The 19179-nt window shown below is 33.9% G+C and overlaps 1 protein-coding gene and 1 pseudogene across 1 annotated transcript in view; one reads left to right on the top strand and one right to left on the bottom strand.

Annotated features, from left to right (window-relative positions):
• LOC106053161 (nuclear receptor subfamily 2 group E member 1-like) overlaps positions 1–4029 on the top strand; it is a 38107-nt gene extending 34078 nt beyond the window's left edge. The window contains exons 6-7 of the mRNA XM_013208638.2: positions 244–367; positions 1898–4029. Of these exons, the coding sequence (XP_013064092.2) occupies positions 244–367; positions 1898–2217 (444 nt within the window). The 3' untranslated portion in view covers positions 2218–4029. The remainder of the gene's footprint in view (positions 1–243; positions 368–1897) is intronic.
• Positions 4030–6260: 2231 nt separating this feature from the next.
• On the bottom strand, positions 6261–18410 carry LOC106053163 (uncharacterized; annotated as a pseudogene).
• Between the last annotated feature and the right edge of the window lie 769 nt (positions 18411–19179).

Below are 19179 nucleotides of genomic sequence, written 5' to 3'. Positions count from 1 at the left end.
CATAGAGAGAAAAATAGAAACAGACGGAGAGTGAAAAAGATTAGAGAGAGAAGGAGAGAGAGAGAGAAATAAAGAGAGAGAGAGAAGAAGAAATCAAAGAGAACTAAAAGAAAGAGAGGCCAAAGAGAAAAAGTGAACGCGCAAAGTGAAAAAAAAAAAAAACACCTTCATTTGAAACTTTTCTCAAAGTGAAAAAAACAACAACATATCGTTACTGTCATACGAAACTATTCTCTCCCCCAGAAACAAGGTCTCGCAGACTTCAGAGTGAACGAAGATCTCCAGAGAGTTATTGCGTCTTGGCAAGCTGCTCAAGCAGACTTGACAGAGTTGTCGATACTGGAAACAATTGTTCTATTACGATACGGTGAGTTTGGAAATAGAGATTCATGTAGCCAGTAATGATGCTGAACGCTTGTACTTCCTAACTGATAGTTTCTCAAGTCTGTTTGCCAATAAAAACATGTTTATTGTATGCCCATAAAGACACTTAACCGCGTTACCAAGTTCATTGGAGAGAATAGGAAAGTAAATGTGTTAAGTCCTTGTCCTAGCCACACGACACTTTCGTTCAAGGTTTCCAAAGAAAAAAAGCCAATTTCTATATATAAATTAGATCTCTAGGCGTGTAGGCCTGCTTGAACAACTGTTCTGTCATGAAGGGATCCAAGTCAATGTCTATGTAAGGCATTGCTATTTCCTATATATCTGGCACTCCGGGCGCATGGACTGGAATGCATGGCCGAGGGTCGAGTACACCGGGGACCTCCGCCATTTTCCTATGTTGTACCAAGCTATTCGTGCAGGACTCGCCATTAGTGTAACGGTCCCTTGGGGAACGGCGCATGGATTATCGACAGGGACGTGGAAGCTCTCTTTCAACTCCGCACCGTGCAATGGGAAAGCTCTCGCATTCCTTTGGACACTCCCACAGTTTTGTTTTGCTATTCATTTAGCCTAATCACTTCCTTCAATGATAGTTTCCACTCTCGTGCCACGTTGAGGCAGACTAGATTGCCCGGAGATACTCTTTCACGAGTGTAGACTATTGCATTTTTATGGCATTTTTCAATTATTAAATATATTTATGGTATTCTGAAATGGTGATTAGGTGTTAGCATATGAATTGTTATTCTTATCTTATATATTAGTTTAAAATAGCTGAGTAGAAGGTAAAATGACAACTTTGAATATTTTGTTTACAAAGCTTATATCAACTCCCTCTGTCTGTCTGGGTGGAATGTTGTAAACGTAGTTCTTCCCCTTTCCATTCTCATATCAAGTTGAAACTTTGCATAATTATTCATTGTTTATGACAAACATGAATCAATCAAGAAAATTAACCAATCGGTTAATCAATTAGTCCTTATTAATTAATTTTTGTTTTGTATTTTGTATAGAAAACGTTCTTTGCTAAGGGGAGATTAGCCTTGTGTAGAGAATTACGTCATTACCTAAAATCTTCTATTTATAAGTACTTAAATAGCTCACTGGTAATACGTAAGGCTTACACCCTGGAGGCTTGAAATGTCGAGATCGAATCCAGACTCGAGCAACTTCTTTTTTTTTTTTTAAATAGCTTTTGAAAAGGCAGCACGGAAACCTTCTTCCAGAGCCGCCCCCCCCCCCCAACTGGTCCACAAAAGTGATTGGACCATAAAGCACTGAGCATGATATAAGTATGAAAGATGCACACACAAAAATTAATACAAATATTTCTAATCGCACCAATTTATTATTGTTTGTTAGTTTAGATCTATTAAAAGTGAATTAGGCTACATGATTGATTCAAAATAATTGATGTAATTTTTAACACTATAAGCTTTGTTGTTGTTGTGTGTGTGTGTGTGTGTTTTTAAATAATTTTCTAGATTCTTCTTTTTTTTCTTCCTTACAGAGCAGAAAGATCGTTTGTTAGAGGCAAAGCGTGTTGACCTCTTTCAAGACCAGTCCCAGTTAGCCTTGTTCCACTACTGCAGCTATAGCCAGCAGCAGCATCTACTACAGCATCGTCAGGCGGCCATCGGCGCTCTGGGTCGGAGCTTCCATCACCAGCAGATGTCGGGCAGCGCGTGCGGATGTGGCGCGTGCGGCCAGCGCTTCGGTAAACTTCTGCTTCTCCTGCCGCTTCTTTCCACGGTCAGCGGGTCGGATCTGGAACGGGACATGTTCCTGGATACCAACATCAGACGTCTGATCAAATCGGTGTTTACTTAGCTGATCCAATGGAGAGTGTAAGCCCGTCTAACTAGCGGTGATATCTTAGGTGAGAAATGACTGAAAACATTGACAACTATCAGAGTAACCAATGTCGTCTATTCGCCATCCTGTCCCTTGGTAAATCGAAGAACTCCAACAAACTGTCCAGGCGCCCTTTAAATAGACATAATATTGTTTTACAATTAGTGTATATAAAGCTAGATGATTGTTAAGCACACGCAAAAAAAAATTACTAGATCTAAATCTACACCTCATCCAGAGTGTGTGGAGTGCTTGTGTGTGGTTGGTGTGGCCGAGTAGACAAAAAGCAGGTGAGCTGTTATTATTAGTGAATTTAGTGTGTATTTCCAATAACTGCGTAATTGCCCTAAGAGTTATGTGGAAGACTCTTTGGGCCCTTGGAAGCTCATCATGTATTCTATCGGTAAGGGTTCCTAGCAGATGTATATCTGTTACATTCCTATTATCGATAGCTTGTATCTGGGTTCCTACCAGATGTCTATCTGTTACATTCCTATTATCGATGGCTTGTATCTGGTTAGACGCGAGGCAAGTGAAACTCTCCTATATTCTTTTTCTGTAGCACATCAGCCGTGTGGGTGTCTGCCATAAAAGGGCCCTTTGAGGAACTGTGTGTGAATAATGGATAGTGACATAGTTGTTGGGGCCTTTTATCCATCCCCATCATTGCAATGGACTCGGTCCTCTGACACCCACAATGTGGGGTTCTGCTTTGCTTCCCTATTGCCCTAATCATCTCCTCTAACGACCGATTTCATCAGGGTACCATGTTGAGTCGGAGAAGCGTTGCCCGCGCCACTAACTAAACTGTGTGGAAAAAACCTTTTATTTTGCCACCATTCCCCAACCCCAACTTTCTTATCAAGTTAGGCATTTTCATGAGTTGCCCATGCCGTTCTATCCAACCCCAACTTTCTTATTAAGTTAGACATTTTCATGAGTTGCCCATGCCGTTCTACCCAACCCCAACTTTCTTATCAAGTTAGGCATTTTCATGAGTTGCCCATGCCGTTCTATCCAACCCCAACTTTCTTATTAAGTTAGACATTTTCATGAGTTGCCCATGCCGTTCTATCCAACCCCAACTTTCTTATCAAGTTAGGCATTTTCATGAGTTGCCCATGCCGTTCTATCCAACCCCAACTTTCTTATTAAGTTAGACATTTTCATGAGTTGCCCATGCCGTTCTATCCAACCCCAACTTTCTTATCAAGTTAGGCATTTTCATGAGTTGCCCATGCCGTTCTACCCAACCCCAACTTTCTTATCATGTTAGGCATTTTCATGAGTTGCCCATGCCGTTCTACCCAACCCCAACTTTCTTATCATGTTAGGCATTTTCATGAGTTGCCCATGCCGTTCTATTCGTGTTTGTTGTAACGGGCAAAAGTTTCTATTTCACTACGAGCCATGTGTAGTACACTGTTTGAAAGATAGTGATATAGCTGTCGCGTACAATTATTTTGGTCTAATGAAAAGCATGTGTAAGTCATAAGTCAAACATTTATGTCATTGGAAACTGAAAAAACATTTTTCGCCCATTTGGTATAAACGCGTTGGATGCGCACTGGTTCGGTGTGCACCTGCTTGGTGCGAACTGTTGGAGGTGCGTTATTTCATTCACCTTTATTTCGGCCAGGTCCACCACCTCGAATTTTGTTGTTCGTGTTTATATTAAAGTTAGTAACAAAGCCAATGTAATAATATGATTAAATATCTATATTCGTGGACAAACAATTCTACTTCCATAAATGCCAGTATGTAAATATACTCGATCTGGAGATTGTTTCAATAAATGTATAAAATGTATACAAATGAAAAGGTGTTTAGAAAATCGTGTTCACTTCTCAGTGGAGTTCCTTTTTTTTTTTTTTTTTTTTAACTGTCGTTTATGTTTTTTTTAATTTATATTTTATAAAGTATCAAAAACGTGTCTACTTTTTTCCTCTTAAAAACGGTTTGAGACTTCAAAAATGAAGATGATTATGGTAGGTACTATAATATCCATCAATAAGTTGAAATAATTTTAAAATGCTTTCTATTCAAATACATGCCAATGAAGGTAGCATTGGATCGCTAGAATCGGAATTTTCATAGGAGTAATCTGCAGGTGTATAGGTAATTCTAAACTCTAGATCTAATTATAGCGGCTTCAAAAATATTATTTACAGCTTTATAGTTTTTGACAAGTTTTAAAATTACTCGTGTCTTGGTCTTCTGACACCGCCAGCTACTGTCTCTCACAGCTAGAGAGAGATTGATAGCAACCAAAATAAATAAAACCGGTTTGTCGTATTTCCAAGGGACATAATCGGGAAAATGTCAAAAGACAATTTCTTAATGTAAATATAATGTCCCTTACATAGACATTGGAGTACATAACAAATATAGAGATAGCACATGTCCAATTGTGTATGTTATAGTGCAGACAAACATAGATATTCCAATGTAGAACAATGCTGTAAGCATTTTCTGTTCAGAGTGCTTGTGTCATGGCACTCAATGTTTATGCTACATCATGTAATTGTACATAACCAATATATATATACAGTATATTGTTACAGGTAGGCATTGTGGCAAGGCGCTTAGCTTCCAAACCAGGAATCCAGAGTTCAAAACTAAGGATTTTTTATTTCAGGATATTTGGGATATCTCTGGGTCCACCCAGCTCTAATATTAGTTAGGGAAGGTAAAGGCGGTGGGTCGTTGTGCTGGCCCCATGACAGCCTTGTTAACTGTGGGCCACAGAAACAGATAACCTTTACATTATCTGCCCTGAAAGGGGAACATTACTTTATTGTTTTTACTATATTATTTCAGATAAACCTTTCTAGGTTCTCTAACTTTTAGTTTCCTCCCTTTGCCGAGACAAATAAATACTTCCCCACATAATGGCTGAAAAGACTAGAAATAAAAATAAATAAATTACATTCAGGGTGGGAAATAAATCCTTCTAGAAAAATAGACATTGTACAGTTAAGTTTAAGAAAAAATTTTAAAAAATCTTTTTTTAAATTAAGTTATCTTGTAAACAAACATTTATTAATCTAGCTACAAGTAAAAACAAAATCAATCTTGAGAGTTATCTACAAGTCATATTAAAAGCCATCTTTGAAAAAAGGCTACCCTGTCTCAACTCAAATTATTAGCAACAACTGCACCACCATCACTATTCTCATTTTTCATGTTGTTAATTATAATATTTTTCATTGAGCACCAAAAGGTATTTTACCTACAGTGCAAGAAATTTAATGCAACAGTGCCCCACCATCACTTCAATGCTAAGATAATGTAGCTACAATGTATAGACACTGGTACTACAGAGGCGATTTATAAAGAACAGAATTTCTATTTTTAATGGATTTATAGACAATTTACTTAAACCAGTTCCATGCTTAAACATTCAATAAACCACTTCAACCTATCTCTGGTGTGTTCAAACACTAATTAATGTAAATAAAGTTACCCTTTCAGATCTTGCAATCTATTGGGCAGATGTTTCTTTGGCCCATGGTTAATAAGGGTATCAGATGCTCCATCTAATGTCAAGTACCCATTAGAGCTGGATGAATTCACAGATGACCTAAAGATCCGGGAATTAAAAATCCCTGTCTTCACCAGGATTCAACCCGGGACCTCTGGTTTGGAAGCTAAGTGCTTTACCACTCAGCCTTAGCACCTCCTTGAAATATTTAAGTGTTGTTAAAAGGCTATCAAAAAATTGATGTTAGAATAATGAAAGAAAGATTTGATGAATGTCTGACAGTCATATTTAAGCTCTCTGTATATGTTAACATCAGTATTGCCAGTTGTTTGTAATTTAACTAACCTTCTTTTGGGCAGATGTACTGAAGGAAGTCAACAAGAGTGACTTAAGACCAAAAAAAATGTAATTCTAATGCAGTTACCAACCTACAGACATTTGCAATATATTAAAAAAAAAAAAAAAAAAAAAGACAAATTAGCTAAGCATACTGTTAAGAAGAAATAAATTAATTCAAACACCATGTTATCTTATTAAAAAACCATGTTAAATGAGACTCTTTATTCTTTTAACAATCAAAGATAGCAACATTGTTTAAATAGAATTATCAATTTACAATTGCACAACAATTAATGAATGTTTTAAAAATCTAGCTAGTTGTATTCTAAAACAACAACAAACAAACAAAAGAAAAACTATAGATTTAATTAGCAAATGGCAGCCTGGTCGGGATGGCTGCCTGATCGTGCGTTTTTTGCGCGCTGGACTGTCATTCAGATTTATCGATGGTCCCAGGTTCAAACCCTGCCCGCTCCCATCCCCCGTCGTCCTGCGGGAGGTTTGGACTAGGAAGTAATTATCTTCAACTCAGAAGGAACATCCCAAACATGTAAAACATTTTACAAACAAAACAAACAAATGTTTTTGGGATCAGGGGAGGAGTGATGATTGGTGCCAGGTGATACCAACACTAGTTTCTTCTGCTGAGGATGATATAATTTTTTTGTCCTTTCCCCTTTTTTTTTGGCAATGTAATTTCATATAAATAATGAATAAAAGGTATTAAAAAAAAACAACAACATTAAAATCAGTTCAACTGCATAAAATGAAACTTTCAGGTGTAAACTCCACACATAATGTTCAAATGAAACTGGAGTTGTGTGTGCTCCCTGTGTAAATATCTTTTAATCATTTTTTTATGTGTCACGCACAATTATAAGACAAATAAATTTTCTCAAGGATAATAAAGATTATTATAATCAAATAAATAATACTGAATAATAAGGTTCATTTATAATTCAAGCATAACACTATATGATTAGATTAATGCTATGGGATTAATTTAATGCTGTATAAATAGTTTTAATGCCTAAAACCAAATTGACCATACAATGAAAGGCTTGAGATGTAAACATGTGAAGTGTTTACTCACAAATGTGAGTGATGAGGTTTTTGATAATGAATAGATGCATGCCAAAATAAGTGGGATGGTGATTCACCACTAGATTAGATTTCCAATTTTCTAGTCCTGATGCCTGAAAAAAAACAAAAGAAAAGCATTTTTCCATCTCACAGAAAGATATGCAAACCCATGAATAATAAAGTATGTTTGTAAAATGTTTTACAAGTTTCGGATGTTCCTTCAGAGTTGAAGATAATTACTTCCTAGTCCAAACCTCCCGCAGGACGACGGGGGATGGGAGCGGGCAGGGTTTGAACCCGGGACCATCGATAAATCTGAACGACAGTCCAGCGTGCAAACCGCACGACCAGGCAGCCAGTATGTATTAGTATACCAATAAATTCAGTTCTATGTATTAGTATTCTAATCAATTTCTCTCTCTTCATAGTATTTTTATCAATTTCTTATCATAGTATTGTAATGAAGTTTTCTTCATAGTATTCTAATCAATTTCCCACCATAGTACTCTAATCAATTTCCCACCATAGTACTCTAATCAATTTCCCACCATAGTACTCTAATCAATTTCCCACCATAGTACTCTAATCAATTTACCACCATAGTACTCTAATCAAGTTCTCACCATAGTATTCTAATCAAATTCTCACCATAGTATTCTAATCACGTTTTCACTATAGTATTCTAATCAAATTCTCACCATAGTATTCTAATCACGTTTTCACCATAGTATTCTAATCACGTTTTCACCATAGTATTCTAATCAAGTTTTCACCATAGTATTCTAATCATGTTTTTACCATAGTATTCTAATCAATTTCTCTTTACAATGACATTTGACAGCAGAGGCTGCATGAATGGATGGTAGGGGGACAGAGGAAGGATTTCAAAATTGAGAACTACAAAAATGCACAAAACAATGTGACAATCTCATGGTGGGCGATGGGACAACTAGAAACTAGCTGATCAGATATGAAGAGCACTATAAAACCATGCAAAGGAAAATATAATTTGTTGATTACATTAAATATCTCAAAGCATTTTGCTATTGTATTTGTATGATAAGAGGCCCAATAGTTTCACCTACTTGTAAGATGCCCTGAAGTGTTACAAAGCCAGTGTAGCCACAGGATAAAGCTTGACCCACCAGAGAAGCAGCTGTAACCAATCTGGCTGAAGTGTTGAGGCCCACAAACCTAATAAACATAGTAGACAAAATGTTCATAAAGTACTTTTTCTGTACCTTTAGCCTATGTGTAACATTTACTTAGAAATGCTTGAGTTTGGAAATTTCGTATATAATGGAAGAAAAGGACAGCCATTGACATTTAATGATCACTACCTTCACCTATCCCTTAGTCTGTTGAGCTGTTGGGATACCACAAAATGATGTGTCAACCTTCTTTCTCCTAGGCAAAGGACAGAGAGGAATGGAGAAAGACAGTTCACATTTAATTATACTGCTGATTTTCTTTCCTTTAGTTGATAAGTAGAACAAAATATTAGTTGTCAACTCAATTCTAGTCAGCACAAATTAAGGGTGATAATTTATTTGATGTTCTGCTTTAGTCCTGAGAATTGTGTATTCAAGACACACCATTTGTTTATCCACACCAAGTTCCTGGCATAAGATATATCAACAGGAGGCATCTTATGGACACTTTTACATTCCCTTACAAACAGGTTTCCTGTCAACACAAGGACATAGGACATCTAATGCACACCAATACATTTCATATCACAAAAGCCTCTTGTTACTGTTTTTTTTTTATCTGAAGCACTTGAATGGTTAACATCTAAATTCATTTCCATGGGCTAGGATGTAATAATCTTTATTCTTGATGAAAGGTCTAAAACGTATAAAATAAAAAAAAAATATATATATTGTTATGAATGACTTCAATGAATTCTTGTGTACTCATTTCTCTTCTGAAGGTCTGTCTCACTCAATTTTTTTTTAACTTTCAAAAACATATAATGATATTTAACAACCGTATAAACCACACAGAAAGAAAATTAAGGGGGATGCTTATGAGACTTGGGAAAGAATTGTCCAGAAAGAGATGAGGGATAGTCCGAAATTTTCATCTGGCTTAAGTTGTAGCCCTCTATAAAATGAAGTTGTTCATATAATAAAGCTCAAGTGTGAGACTTATAATACCATACATAATTTCAAACTTGGCTTGTTAACTAAACAAGTGGTAAAAGAAAGTTTTATGTTTTGATAATGAGTATACCTTGTCAAATGGCTCAAAGGTCTCAGAGTAACCATAAGGTCCAGTAAGATCATGGGCATGAGCCAGATCTCCACTGATAACCACAATAATTTTCTTTTTTTATTTCTCCAGTATTGAGTACAAAGAAGAGCCTTTAAAAAATGACAACTCAATCAGTTATGCAATTTAAAGAAATTTAAAGATATGTATTAAAATGTATAACATTTTAAAAATAATGTAGAAAAATTACATTCAAATGTTTAAAATAGCAATTTTAAAATATAAACAGTTAACACACAGGCAAGTCACTGAATATTTAGGGCTTCTTATCTTATGAACTTATCTTATAAAATACAGATGTTACTTCAATAAGGAAGATGATTACGTCCTACGCGTGTCCTTAGGTCAATCTGGCCATGCATGTTCATCAATGACTTTAAAATTCTGCTAAGTCGTTGGTTTTCTAGCTAATTCAGGCAACCAATTCCATGCTCTAATAGCACTAGCGAAGAAAGAGTATTTGTACAAATTTGTCCTACCATATGGAGCAAGAAATGTGCCTTTATCTTTGTGTCTTTATGAATATTTATTTAGTTTTTGATTATGTTTATTTATTATTATTATTGGGTTATGGTTTTGTAATTGAAGATTAGGGTTAACTATGATATTGTAGATGTGCACAGGTCACAGGGTTTCCACCAATGGGAATGGGAAATCTGTTTATTCTGTTATTATTAATAGTAAAAAAATAAACAACCTATAGTCTAAAAAAATGTGTTTTGTATTAATACTTGTAATAAAATTATAAATTATTGAATAGCTTTTAAAAATAGTAATCAGTTAGATGATATAGATGTTTTATTAACTCATACTTTCCGTAATTATTTTCCTTGTTTCAATATTATTTTTCGCTTTGCTCATTTGTATTTCACTATCCTGTTATGATTAAACTTCAATAACTTTTTTGTTTGTTATTAGAAAATGTTATAATAGGTATTAAATTGTAGGAAAAAGCAAGCTCTTTTTAAACAACACAAATTAAAGTTTATAAATCCAAAAATTCATTAAGTTTAATGGGGTCGAATCAACCTTGGCATTCTAAATTAGGAGAGAACGAGTTAATTACAAGTTTAATCCACTTTTCAAGGCAACGAACAGACTTTACAGCCTTCATCTGCATAGGAATAAGGATCATGCTCAAATTCACTCACTAAAAATGGAGCTTATATTTATTAGAAAATTATTTTTTTTAACAGAAAAACATTGTTTAATGTTTAAAAAAGTGTTGCTTACCTAGAGCCAATAATTCTGGTATCATTTCTACAGCTTTGGAATATCTACAACTTGGGTAAGACAATATCACAGTCTTCATGTTGGTTATATTTGGAATAAAATGTAGAGGAATCACTTCTCCCCACCTGTAAATCATTAAAGGTTACAATCTACATAGCTCAGCAAGTTCAAAAGAATTGGTCTAATCCAGGGGTTCTCAGCCTGTGGATCGCGACCCCTTGGGGGTCAATTGACAATTTACCAGGGGTGGCACAATACCTTCAAAAATATGGATTGTTTTTGTCTATTCTTCTATTGCTGTGTGTGTGTTGGGGGGGGGGGGGGTCAAGGCACAATTGGGGGGGGGGGGGGTTGTAAAAAGGAGTCGCCGAGCATAAAAGGTTGAGAACCGCTGGTCTAATCAAATCAAAAACTAATATTTTCCTTTCTTGATTTCATATTCTGACCTGAGTTTTATTTTGCATGAGACAGAGACAGAAATAATATATATCATACAATATATATATATATATATCATTAAAATAGCATTTAAAAAATTAGGCATTATCTCTCTATCTTATATATTACAGACATTACTTCAAAATAGAAGATGTCATTTGTCAATCTAGTAATGCATGTTAATCAATGACTTAAACTCTGCTAAGTTGTTGGTTTTCCTGGCGTCTTCAGGCAACCCATTGCATTCTCTAATGGCATTAGGGAAGAAGGAGGGCTAGTACAAATTTGTTCTAGTGTTTGGAATAAGAAATGTGCTTTTATCTTTGTGTCATTCTGAGTATTTCATTAGGTTTTGTTTTTCTATTTGTAAATTATGGTTTAGTGTTTTATGTATTATAGCTACTTTACTTTTTATTCTTTTGTCCTGAAGTGTCTCTATGTGGTGTTACTCTAATTAAATTGGAATACTCATTATTAGTTATAAATCTCACTACTCTATTTTGAATTTGTTCTAGTTTATGTTCTCTTGAGTTGAGGGATCCCATACAGAGGATGCATATTCTAATATTTACCTAGCTTAAGTTAAATAGCACATGTTCTTGCTTGAATTGTAAAAATTTCTTTGAATAAACTATAATTTTTGCTTGATTTTTTAATAATTTTATCAATATGGGGATTCCATGATAACTTTTCATTTATTTTTACATCTAGATATTTTGAGTTTTTAGTCTGTAAGACTACAAGATAATTGTATTTCACTTGATTTGACATTCATGCAAATATAAAGTTTTCATAGCAGGAAAATGAATTACTCTATGAGAGAGCTTTATAGGTAATTTTGAGAGAAAGTGTAATAATTAATAATTAACTTATCAAAGTGACTCAAGAATATTGTTCAAAATGATGCTATGATGACAAGAATTTGAATCATGCCAGGTGTAAAGACCATGTTTTAGGATAGTGATGCCCAATTTACGGCCTGCAGGACAGATCTGGCCCGCACAGTGGTATATTCTAATTAATTACATCAAAATTTCAATAATTGCAGAAAAAATAGTGGATCTAGATGTGGCATTTGTATTTGATATAGAGTCAATATAGACCAGGTGTAAGTACAGGTTCTTGGGATTAAAATTTAATGTAATGTGCTATCAATGCCCATTATAGCACAGTATCAGTTTTGATTAGGGTTATCCCCCTTTGCCCTTATTGCAGCCCAGTGGGCGTCATTAGGTTCTCATTAGGGGCCAATATGGGCAACCCTAATCGTGCCAATATCGGCCCAGAATCACTTCTGGATTCATTGGGGATTTCCAGAATCGCGCCATAATCAAGCCCATACTAGCCCCAATGGTTTAGTAACTGACATTTTTATTGGGGCTCAATTAGGGATAACCCTTATTGTGCCATTATCGATCCGATGCTGGCCTTAATGGTTTAGTAACTGAAATATTTATTAGGGTTCAATTAGGGATAACCCTTATTGTGCCAATATCATTCCAATGCTGGCCCCAATGGTTTAGTAATGTAAATTTTATTGGGTTTCTATTAGGGATGACCATCATAATGCCATTCATTATTGGTTTAATTAATTAGGCATCACCTTTATTATTCAATTCATCACTGATTTTTGTGTTTATTATGCCTTTTTTGGTTCAGATGCAGCTCATTGGCTTAGTAGAAATGAAACCACATTGGTACAATCAGAGTGTGACCTATATACATGTAGCTATAATGTCAACATATTTAAACAATAATGGACATATAGTTTTGGAAATGTACTAGACAAGACTTGCATGCTCTGTTCATTCATTCTAAAATTAAACTTACACAAAGTAGGACAAAAACAAAAAATTTTAAAAATTATTTGTCATGTAACAAAACTTCATCAAGCATCAGAAGACCTACATTCATGTATGTGGACATACTATTTTACAGTGATTTTTCCAGCCCTTGGGCTAGTATAGGAAATGATGCTAAAAAATTAAGTTGCTTCTAAACCCTGTTAAGCAATTTTTTAAAATGACGGTATTTTAAAATTTGGAGCCTAATCTTCTTAAAATACATGTTATGAATTGGTGTCAGCAAATATGGTTATATGGTATTTGACTACACCTAAAAGTGCAATGGCAGACTAAATCTAGCTAGGCTTCACTTCATTCAATATTACATTTTGTCCAATTTATTTATATTAATTTTATCACAGGCTCTTAATAATACAACTATATTTTGGCTGAAAAGTTATTCTACATTTAAAATAACTGATCACAGTGAAACAAAAAAAAAAAGCTGAAGATACTGGGCTCACAACCAGTGTTTCAAAATTAGGATAACATTTAGTTATTTACGTTGAATTAATTCCATCTCAATAAAACTTTTTTTAAGGGTTGCTGATCAGTAATCTTAAAACTAAATAATTCTTCTTACCTTCTTGAGCAGGCTTCCTCGTCAAAAGAACAGCATCTGTAGTGCATGCATAGATCATTCTTATCTATAACATATGTAAAGAAAAACGTGACGATCTGTGAAAAAAAAAAAAAAATATTGTTTAAAGAATTCAAACAAAATAATATTACAATAGAGGCAAAACACAAAATGTTGCTTTAATGATGAGACACTATTTTTTCTTTATCAGTATCAACACCAATAAAAAAAAAAACAAAAACAACTATTATACATTTTTTTTATAACTAGAGCACTGACATAGCTCTTACAATAGCTTTCTATAATTAGTACAAATAAAAAAAAAACTAAACATTATTTCCTTTGTCAGGGTGATTTACATTTACCACTTACTTGAAAGCAACTTCGCACTCCTTAGAATAGGGCTGAATTGGGTTTAATGCTTACTATGGACTTTTTCTGTTTACTAAAAAAAAAAAAAGAAAATTAAAGTCAGAACGAGCCATATTTAAAATGAATTTAATTGTTGTGTGCTTTATAAAAAATAATTGAAATGGCTGCATTGTATTCAAATTCATCAGGATCCAGAATAATTCAGATGTATTATGAATAGTCAATAGAATAATAGAATGAATCTTAGATCAAAGTGTAGAAAATAGGCTACAATATAGTAATAACTAATAACGTGGTTCTCTATCTCTTCTATACAAATTATGTAATACACACAGGCTGTCACGTGGCTAAACGTTTGTTTACGATTGGTGAATGAGGTCCATTAGTAGTAATAGACCTCTAGACTTTCTAGCTAGATCTACATATATGATAATCTAGATTTGGATCTATACTGTCTAGTTTATAGATATCTAGAATTTCTAACACGTATTTATGAATATAGATCTAAGGCTACCTGGATCTGGTTATGTGGACGATGGACTGTTTGGTGGCCTTGATGGTCTCTTCATGTAGTCTCAATGTAGAAGGCACCCAAAGCCACATGTTTGTATCATCAAAGATTGCATAACCATGCTTGGCACAACACTCAAGCTTTGTCTATAATACAAACATGAAAAATTTATTTTATTAAATGTTCAATGTTAAATGCATGTGGAAAAAAAGATTTTTTTCCTCATGAAGGAATGGTGCATTACCTGTGATTCTCTTGACTCTTGCTTTTCTTTCCACGCTTAAAATTAAAATCCTAGAAAAATTATCAAAATTATTTAAGATGAACAATACAATATTGGGGATGTCAATTTAAAGTAAAAAAAAAAATAAATTATTTCTAGATTACTAGTCATAAATCAGATAATCAATGAGAAATTGAAACTGCAAAAGTTTTAAATACATTTTTAGATGTAGATTTTTACATACAACCTATAAGTAATTTCCTGCCGATTTCTTGTTTTGAATGATGCAAAACATGGACTATCCTGTAAATATTATTCAGCTCATAAATTACTCATATATTTAGCCAGTCAGCCAAGACTGTTGCCCAGGGTGTGGCATTCGAGGAGCCTTACATGAGCTAGGTAGTTGAGAAATGTAGGTGAATGACTATTCTTAAGTTGAAAGAATATGGCTGTCATTCACCTTTCTCACTTAACCTACACCCCGGGTTAGTAGTTAGTAAAAACAAGCCCAGCCGCGTCGATTTGCAGTGGCATTTCATCCCATACGGTAGAAATAACTTTCTGCCAAGCCAAGCAAAGTTTAAGCATACTTAGCCTCTCGACCATGCTTCCGCATGCTATAACGAACTGACACTATGCTAAACAAATGAAATAAATCAAGAAGTTGTTGACACTTGTACAGAAGTTAGACATATCTTTCATTTTATGCTTGTGTGTTTTAAAGGAGAAAAAGTTGTTCATTAACTTTTAGGAAGAACATTTTTACATTTCTAATAAATAATATGCAACGGTAAACAGGAACAAATGTATAATGTATGATCCCTTTCAGTGATTATATGAACACATAACCCATTGTTTCAAAAAAACTTGTTCCTTTGACAATTAAACCATTGAACAACATGTAACTTATTTTTGTCCATTTCGCATGTAATGTTAAAGAGAAACTGGGGTATAAAAGTATATCTTGGGTGCTATTGTACAATTGTTTGCTCAAATCATGTACTGTTTTATGTAATGCATAATTGTAAAACAAATTTCCTCACGGATAATAAAGATTATTATTATTATAAAACTGCATTTTTATACCCACAGAAACAAGATATCACAATCATAATGCATCTCTCTCTTGTATGTAACAACACAGAGAAGCAAACTAAATATTTTCTCACAGGAACACTAAAAGATGGTAAAGATACTACTTAGAAGTGATAATACATTAAGAGGAAAGGGATTGTATAAAACTATAAAATTAGTGTAAGATCAAAAGGACTAAATGACCCAATGCTGGATCTTGTTATAAATAATTACTAGCATTGTCATACAAGAGGAGGTCCAGAAGTTTAGCATTTTAAAATCAATGTTAACGTGTTTTCTTCTGTGTTAATTGGATGCAACCATTTTGTTGATGTAGTGCAACATTTATCTTAAAACAGGTATTAGCAAGTGATGTAATAAAAAGCTTTTGATTCAGCAATGTATTGTGTTTGTTTAATCACACATGCCCCAGTAGACAACAAAGCACATGATGTACAACACCAAGAAAATGCAAAAATATTCCATTTTAGCATTTCAAAACTCATAATTACCACATGAATTTTGTGTGCTTTAATGCAAAAAGAGTTGTGCGTATAGCACAGTGTAAATATTTAATAACACATGCCCCAATAGTCAACAAAGCACATGATATACAACGGTAAATAAAGTTGCAAAAAAAATATTGTAAAGTTAAGCATTTCAAAACGCATTATTACCTAATAAATGATGGGTGATTTAATGCAAAAGAAGTTATTTGCACAGCCCAGTGTGAATGATTAATGACACATGCCCCAGTTGTCAACAAAGCACATGATGTAGAACAGTAAATAAAATGCAAAATATTTAGTCCAGTTTAGCATTTCTAAACTCATTATTACTAAATGAATTTTGTGTGCTTAAATCCAAAAAGAGTTATGTGCACAGTATAGTATGAATGTGGAATGATGTAAACGCATGTTGAAAGAGTAAGAAAGAAAAAAATGGAGTAATTGTAAACAAGATTATTATGAACATTAAAGTGCTCATAATCTATTAATTGTTTTGTTTTGGTGTATAATTAAAATAGTCACATCTGCGTGCAACATGTGTTGTTCAACATAAAAGTAAAACCCTGGTAATTGATTTCCTGTCAACAGTAATTCTAGATAAAAGTCTAGGTCTCGGAACAATACTATTGGTAATAGACAGTGGTGGACGAGGCTGAGGTAGCAGTGTTGAGGGATGAGGGGATGTTGTTGGATCTGGATGGATGGAACTTAGGAAATATGTTCACAAAAGGTTGATGCAGAGAGAGATTAGCAATGGAGAGAAAAAAGGAAAGACAAGCCAAGGAAAAAGGAGATATTTGCCATGAATAGAGAACAAGATAAATACAAAACATACTTTTTAAGAAAAAAACTAAGGTTATATAAAGTGCAGTTGTATCAGTTTGGATAAGTCATGTAACTAAATTTGCTATTGTAAACAAGAATATAGACTTATTCGTTGAGCCAATATTAAAGTGTTCATAATCTACTATTGACGGGTCTGTTTTGGTGTAGGATTAAAGAGTCTCATCTGCTCATAACAAAGAGGGAACATCATTGATAATACAGATACAGTAAAGTGAGCTCTAAAGCATGGTTATAAAATAAGTGTAGTCTCTCAATGAACTCAATGTGTCTGTTCTATTTAAGTGAATGTTTCTGTTGTGTTGCTTTTATAAGAAAAGAATCCTTGTAATCACAACAAATTTCCATAAGGATCAGTAAAACAGTGTTAGCATTAGTCTTAGAAATCTATTAGCTATTGCATTTTATCAAACTAAAGACAATATATCACAGAAGTATAAAGCGCAGTCCACATGTGTACAACAGGGTATATCAATTATATATGCATAGTAAAAATTCTATAGATTGAGATTTGAATTAAAGTATAAGAAGGCGAAATCATTCAAATGTATGATTATGTTTAAGTTTTTTTGTTTTAGTTTTAAATATACAGCTCATTGTATTCTTTGTTATTAATGCTAACTAATTACTATTCCAAGGCCTTAAACTAATTATTACAAGACCCAATTGTGTATGTTAAAATATTACAGAATAGCAAACTAAACAACATTAGAAAATATGAAAAATATGCATATATGTAACCCTGCCAGACCAAGTAAAACAAAGGACGTTTGGGCCACGAGGCCTTCATCAGCTACAAAACAAACAAAAATAATAATTTTAAATAAACAATTAACACAAAATAGTCTTAAGTTAACTTATCTGTCCGATGTTCTCTATCGAGGTAGAAAAGAAATGAGCTTTTCTTTTCTCTTCTGCCTCAGAGGCTCAATAGAGAACAACATTCTAAGTTAAAAATTACATTTAGGCTAATTTTAAATTTACATTTGTAATTGTATACTTACACTACTGTCAATACTCCTCAGCTTGATGAGCACATTGATCGTTTCATGTTCTAGTCTAGATAGATCTCAGACTCTAGTGTCTCTAGAGTAGAGATCTAGTCATTCTAGATCTACAGATGAGATCTAGATCTAGATCTAGTACAATTTCTTGTGTCTCTGTAATCTGTAGTGTTCCAACTCAGACACAAGGGAAGATCTTTTTTTCCCTTTACCTTTTTGTCTTAGTTAGCGAGATTCGATGACTACTTTACTTGTGACAAATGATCCTATGATTAATAGAATACGGATACGAACCTAAAGTTATGGTACCAAAGTTAGTAAAGTAAAAGTGGGGTATGATCATGTTTTAGCTGGCGGCCGCCATATTAAAATGAGTTATAGTGTGCTGCCAACTATTACAAGAATAAAATCTGAATACATTTAGATAAGAGGGAATGTAGACCTATTTATTTAAACAGGAAATAGATGTACATTTTACTAGTGAATCTAGATCTATATTATTTTTCAATATTTTATTTTGTATGTGTTGGTGTAGATTGAGTTTGTTAAGGATACATGTTTTTGTGTTCTATTGAATCTGAAAAAAAAAAATTAAAAAAAAATAAAAATCGGTATTTTTTGTTTTTTCACATACATCTAGATGTTCTTTTTATTTTAATTTGATGATGCTTTATTTCATTATGTGTGTGTATGTACATATGTGTGTATATATGTGCATGTGTGTGCGTACGTACTTGCGCGTGTGTTTTATATGAAATTATTGAGAGTTAAAAAAATACTTAGCTTATCAAGTATCTTATTAATGGTAAAACAATTAATGAGACATATTAATTCCACCATCCCCTCCTTTCTCATTCTAGGCAGGGGACTAGACTAAGGTAGATTTATCAGTACCATCATTTTAGTACATTTTAGTTTAGAAAACGATTTTAAGGCGGTAGAGGAGACAAGTGCACGCTGACACAGTACCGCTAAAGCTTAAAATCCGTCAATGTGCACATTACTTAGCTAGTCTTTGGTTTGGGTTGGACATTAGAGTTGCATTAAAGAATAATCCATTTGGTTTATTGGCTTGACCACATAACAGACGTTGTTACGGATAAACAGTATCCATGCCACAGCAA

This window comes from Biomphalaria glabrata, chromosome 15, assembly GCF_947242115.1.
Source record: "Biomphalaria glabrata chromosome 15, xgBioGlab47.1, whole genome shotgun sequence".
Classification (NCBI taxonomy): Eukaryota; Metazoa; Mollusca; class Gastropoda; family Planorbidae; genus Biomphalaria; species Biomphalaria glabrata.
Note: the sequence above shows the minus strand (reverse complement) of the source record. Positions and strands in the feature narration are given on the sequence as shown.